The following is a 6,373-nucleotide window of genomic DNA, read 5'->3' as shown; positions in this document are numbered from 1 at the left end:
AGCACCAGAGGGGAGAGGGAAGCACAGAAAACAGAATCAGATAGAGATATTTCTACCAAGTGCCCAGAAGTAGGAGATTAATAGAGTCAGAGAAATGTGACTTCAATATGGAGACTTTATAAACATTTTGGAAGGAAAAGATGGGTACAAAAATTTATTCTTCTGAAAAAAATTAAGTAATTATTCTGTAGTAATTCTCTTATGTGTGCAGGAATAGATCAACTTGAGGAATTACAAAGACTTTAGGAATAAGGTCATTTACATGAGTAACAGGAGGGCTTCCATGGAACAATTCTAGTCCAATGGACACTGATTTGGGTCAACTGAATGGACAGTTATATATGACCTGATTCTGTTGATTACAAAGAGTTTTATCTCCCCAACCCCAAGAAACTTTAGTTTTCATCATTTTCACCTATTCCGTTTAGATCTACTGAAGGTCAACAATGAAAAACCGAACCACATTTACTGAGTTTATTTTGTTGGGCCTCACAAGTCAACCTGAGGTCCAGGCAGTGATATTCATCTTTCTGTTTCTCACCTACATGCTAAGTGTCCTAGGAAATCTGACTATCATCATTCTCACTCTAGTAGATTCTCACCTCCAGACCCCCATGTATTTTTTCCTCCGGAATTTCTCCTTCTTAGAAGTTTCCTTCACATCCATTTTTATTCCCAGATTTCTGACCAGCATGACAACAGGAAATAAAGCCATCAGCTTTGCTGGATGCTTAATTCAATATTTTTTTGCTATATTTCTTGGGGCAACAGAGTTTTACCTCCTGGCTTCTATGTCCTATGACCGCTACGTGGCCATCTGCAAACCCCTGCACTACCTGACCATCATGAACAGCAGAGTCTGCATACAACTTGTGTTCTGCTCCTGGCTAGGGGGATTCCTAGCTATCTTTCCCCCGATCATCTTAATGAGCCAGGTGGATTTCTGTGCCTCCAATGTTCTGAATCACTATTACTGTGACTATGGGCCCCTCCTGGAGCTCGCCTGCTCAGACACAAGCCTCTTGGAACTGATGGTAATTTTCTTGGCAGTTGTGACTTTGGTGGTTACTCTGGTGCTGGTGACACTTTCTTATACGTATATTATCAGGACCATTCTGAGGATTCCTTCTTCTCAGCAAAGGGCAAAGGCTTTTTCCACTTGTTCCTCCCACATGATTGTCATCTCGCTCTCTTATGGCAGCTGCATGTTTATGTACATTAATCCTTCTGCAAAAGAAGAAGGTGCTTTCAACAAAGGAATAGCCGTGCTCATTACTTCAATTACTCCCTTGTTAAATCCCTTCATTTACACTCTAAGAAATCAGCAAGTGAAACAAGCCTTCAAGGACACCATCAAAAAGATTATAAAGCTTTAACAAAACAAAATACACTTCAAGGAAAGATATACTTCATTTAGTAAATATGTATTGAGTGTCTACTATAATTCAAATGCTGACCTGACATTTAAGGATAAAAATATGAAAGGCATATGTCCTAATTTCAGGGAATCTATGGTGTAATGTGATAGAAATGTATATAAACTGTAAATTGTCAAGTTTGCAGTTTACTTATAAGTCATAAGCTTGAGTGAGTGCATGTGTGCTAAGTTGCTTCAATCATGTCTGACTCTTTTTGACACTACGGACTGTAGCTTGCCAGGCTCCTCTTTCGGTGGGATTCTCCAGACAAGGATACTGGAGTGGGTTGCCATGCCCTCCTCCAGGGGGTCTTCCCCACTCAGGAATTGAACCAGCATCTCTTATGTCTCCTGCATTAGAATACGGGTTCCTTACCACTAGCTCTATCTGGGAAGCCCCAAGTCATAAGTTCATAAAAAATAAAAGAATATGGTAAGAGAAGGATGAATGAGAAAGTCCAAAAAGAACAACTGGAAAGAACTGGCTGTTTTCTGGAGTAAACTGGACATTGTGAGTCAGTAGATGTTTTAAGAAAGGAAGTGATGCTATGAGCATTGTTTCTAAAGAAATCTAGCATTACTGTTCATTATGGAGCTGTGGAGCCATGCTTCTATTAAAGTGAAAATATTTTTTATTCTCCTTCTCTTTTTCATTTATCTTACAACTGTAGCCATTGAAACTACGATCCTCCTGTAAATTAGGTCCACTTTTCTCCAAATGAGGGGAAAACTCTCAAGATTTTGTCAACTTACACATTCATTTTATAAAAGTTGTAGTTAGAGTTCTAGAGGCAAGGTTTACATCCTCTTACCTGTTGTTGCTGTTCATAGCTGACATCTTTCTAAGTTAATGACTGAGTTACCCACTCTGTCTCTCTTTCTCTCTTTGGTAGTCTTTGAAAAAATTTTTTCAATCACAATTTAATTTTCATCTTTTTGTTTACTTTTGTTAGGTATTATAAAGGACAAATTTTGTGATGTGGCTTCATTCTTTCAACTTTTCCCCAAATTTTTGCTTTTTTTACATAACCCATGGATACCTGTTTTATAAAGTGAAAAAAATATAAAGTATCACACAGTTTTATATGTAAACTGTTCCAAATTATGAATCTTCACAACCAACTGGGAACAGATTACCCTACCAAGAATTCCACACATGGATTTTAGGTAACAATAAACTGAATTTGTAGAGGTGATGGTAGAAACTCAACATCAATGGAACTTAGGACATTTTGGAAAGCTGATTATTTATACATAGTTTAGTAACATCCTAATTCATTGCAGAATGCTGATTGAGATGCAAACGGTGCATCATCTGATGTATTCACATGTTTTATATGTGGTAATAATATTAAGTGGAATGATGCTTCTTAGTCACTTAAGGAAAAAACTGTACCAGCCTGATCATGAGAGAAAATTTCCAAAACCACAGAAGAGAGTGAAGAGTGTATAATATTTTTAATAAATGACCTTTTTTATAAGCCATGGCTGTTTTGAATATCTGGGTTTCCTTGATGGCTAAGCTAGGGATTGTGTTAGTTGCTCAGTCATGTCTGACTCTTTGCAACCCCACTGACTGTAGCCTGCCAGGCTTCTCTGTCCTTGAAGTTCTCCAAGCAAAAATACTGGAGTGGATTGCCATTCCCTTCCCCAGAGGAAATTCCCAGTCCAGGGATCGAACCCTGGACTCCTGCATCACAGGCAGATTCTTTATTGTTTGAGCTACAGGGAAGTCCAAGCTAGGGATTAATGATGCCTTTTAATTTATTCCAAATTTGCTGAATTATTAATTAATAGAGAAATGTTCTCAAATGATCACACCTGAATCATTAACTTCCCCCATATCCACATTTCTACCAAAGCCCATGGTGAAATGGAAGACAATGCCATATTGTGATTGAAAATACAAGCTTTAGTTCAAATCCCAGATTTTCAACCTTCTACTCAAGTCTCCTTGAAACAGTTTTTAACCTGCCTAAAGCTTATTTTTCTCAACTCTAAAATGTAGATAATATAGTGTCTATCTTATAGGGTAGTTTTGAGAATTAAATAAAATAATAGGCATAAAATTTCTAAGTCATTATTTGTTATGTTTAAGAAATAACATCCATTATAACAATATGGATGTCAATATAATCAATGTCTTTTTTTCAAGAAACTCAGGCTTAACTAGTAAGAATAAGCATTAAATTGATTGGTATAACATAAGCAGGACTGTAAAAATGCTGGTCATTTGATTTGAAACCCCTGTGCAACAAGACCAGTTTATTTCTATTCCTCTTATGTCCATTTGTATAAGACATATGCATCCTTGGATAGCTAGATTATTGCATCCTTGGATAGCTAGATTAGTCACACACTTGATAAAGCAAGGCAGAACACTTGGCAGCAGATTGTTAGGACTAGGCTACCATCAACCCCATGTGACCTGGATATCTCTGAGTATAAATGAGATGAAGAAGAAGAGTACTTTGTGTAAATCAGAGTACAAGGACACTAGCCAGGGCTTCAACCAGTCTTCATAATATAAACATTTAGAAATGAATTTTGGAAGAAATGTATCACATTTTAAATGTACTTGTTTAAAAAAGAGAGAAAAATAAAAAGACAAGTCATGTTCTCCTGAAACTGTTCATCTTGCTAGCTTTATGTCAATAGTTACTGGGTATGTACTCAAGTCACAAAGCAAAGGAATGAATTTACTGATCCTGCAGCTGAATCTTTGAAATGTTCAATGTCTAAATGTGTAGGTTGGTAGGCTTTATCTCTCCTGTCACCACTGTAGACAGGAATCAAAAGAATGCCTACCTAGTATTCTCAAGATAATATCAAAGAAATGCTAGGGTAAGGAGATAATAAAAACACTGGGCGTTCATTCCTCTATCCTCTCCCCAAAATCCCCAAGGTTGTGGACATATGAATTACAAATCTAAACAGATGGTCTTTTCTGAATGCTGTTTATTGCAAAGAGTTTAAAATAAAATTTAAAAAATTTTAAAGAACTTTTTAAGAAGCCAAGTAAGGTAAGAACTGTTTTATAATGACTTGGACGTTCTGACCTGAGGATCAGCTTTGTCATTTCTTTAAATTCATCCAGAAGTTCACAGACCAGGGCTTAAGCTTCAGCCCACATACATAATTGGACAGGATAGCAGAAGCTATGCAGAAGGCATGAGGTCAGAAGCCAAAAGAACTACCCATCTGAAGAATGCATCCACTGTGGGGTACGGTAACGACAGGGGACAAGATTACACAAAAGACAATATATGATCCAGAGAACAAAAGCATCAAGAGATTAAAATAAGTATCAGTTCAGTACAATTCAGTCATTCCGTCCAGTTCAGTCGTTCAGTCATGTGCAACTTTTTGCGACCCCATGAATTGTAGCATACCAGACTTCCCTGTCCATCACCATCTCCCAGAGTTCACTCAGACTCATGTCCATCGAGTCGGTGATGCCATCCAGCCATCTCATCCTCTGCTGTCCCCTTCTCCCCCTGCCCCAAATCCCTTCCAGCAACAGAGTCTTTTCTAATGAGTCAACTTTTTGCATGAGGTGGCCAAAGTATTGGAGTTTCAGCTTCAGCATCATTCTTTCCAAAGAACACCCAGGGCTGATTTCCTTTAGAATGGACTGGTTGGATCTCCTTGCAGTCCAAGGGACTCTCAAGAGTCTTCTCCAACACCACAGTTCAAAAGCATCAATTCTTCGGTGCTCAGCTTTCTTCACAGTTCAACTCTCACATCCATACATGACCACTGGAAAAACCACAGCCTTGACTAGATGGACCTTTGTTGGCAAAGTAATATCTCTGCTTTTGAATATACTATCTAGGTTGGTCATAACTTTCTTTCCAAGGAGTAAGCGTCTTTTAATTTCATGGCTGCAGTCACAATCTGCTGTGATTTGGGAGCCCAAAAAAATAAAGTCTAACACTGTTTCTACTGTTTCCCCATCTATTTCTCATGAAGTGATGGGACCAGATGCCATGATCTTCGTTTTCTGAATGTTGAGCTTTAAGCCAACTTTTTCACTCTCCTCTTTCACTTTCATCAAGAGGCTTTTTAGTTCCTGTTCACTTTCTGCCATAAGGGTGGTGTCATCTGCATATCTGAGCATATTGATATTTCTCTGGACAATCTTGATTCCAGCTTCTGCTTCTTCCAGCCCAGCATTTCTCATGATGTACTCTGCATAGAAGTTAAATAAGCAGGGTGACAATATATAGCCTTGAAGTACTCCTTTTCCTGTTTGGAAAATAAGTATAAGTTCCTCAAAAGGATAGGAATGATACTGATTAAATGAAGGATAAAACATTATAAACATAACTAGGTAAAAAATACTGCTGAAAAACATAAATGAAATAAAGATGAGACTAATACCAGGAAAGAAAGAACTAAAACAAAAATAATGAGCTAGAAAATCAGATCAAACCAGTCAATCCTAAAGGAAATCAGTCCTGAATATTCATTGGAAGGACTGATGCTGAAGCTGAAACTCAATACTCTGGCCACCTGATGCAAAGAACTGACTCTTCTGAAAAGACCCTGATAAGATTGAAGGTGAAAGGAGAAGGGGATGACAGAGGATGAGATGGTTGGATGGCATCACTGACTCGATGGACATAAGTCTGAGTAAGCTCCAGGAATTAGTGATAGACAGAGAAGCCTGGCATGCTGCAGTCCATGGGTTGGCAAAGAGTCGGACACGACTGAGTGACTGAACTTAATTGAACTGAAAGCAGTAGAAAACAAGACATTAAGTTGATAATGGAAAACAATAGATAGGTAGATAGATAAGCACCAAAAAACAAATGCAGATGCCAAAATCTAGATAATAAGTGTTCAGGTATAGAGAAGATTAAGAGAAGGAAATAATAGTATATTTCCTACACTAGAGAAAGATGGATATCTCCAAGAATGCTGAAACAAGATGTGCTGAGTCGGGTCAGTCAT

The 6,373-nt window shown here is 38.0% G+C and overlaps 1 protein-coding gene across 1 annotated transcript; it reads left to right on the top strand.

The window, feature by feature from the left end:
• Positions 1–446: 446 nt before the first annotated feature.
• LOC138078348 (olfactory receptor 6C4) lies at positions 447–1,376 on the top strand. The gene has a single exon (XM_068971049.1). It carries the CDS (start codon positions 447–449, stop codon positions 1,374–1,376), a length of 930 nt encoding a protein of 309 aa, XP_068827150.1.
• The last annotated feature ends 4,997 nt before the right edge of the window (positions 1,377–6,373 follow it).

This window comes from Capricornis sumatraensis, chromosome 4 (genome assembly GCF_032405125.1).
Source record: "Capricornis sumatraensis isolate serow.1 chromosome 4, serow.2, whole genome shotgun sequence".
In the NCBI taxonomy this organism is placed as follows: Eukaryota; Metazoa; Chordata; class Mammalia; order Artiodactyla; family Bovidae; genus Capricornis; species Capricornis sumatraensis.
Note: the sequence above shows the minus strand (reverse complement) of the source record. Positions and strands in the feature narration are given on the sequence as shown.

Coding starts and splice junctions, on each gene's coding strand:
- LOC138078348 (XM_068971049.1), top strand. CDS start 447: ATGAAAAACCGAACCACATTTACTGAGTTTATTTTGTTGGGCCTCACA.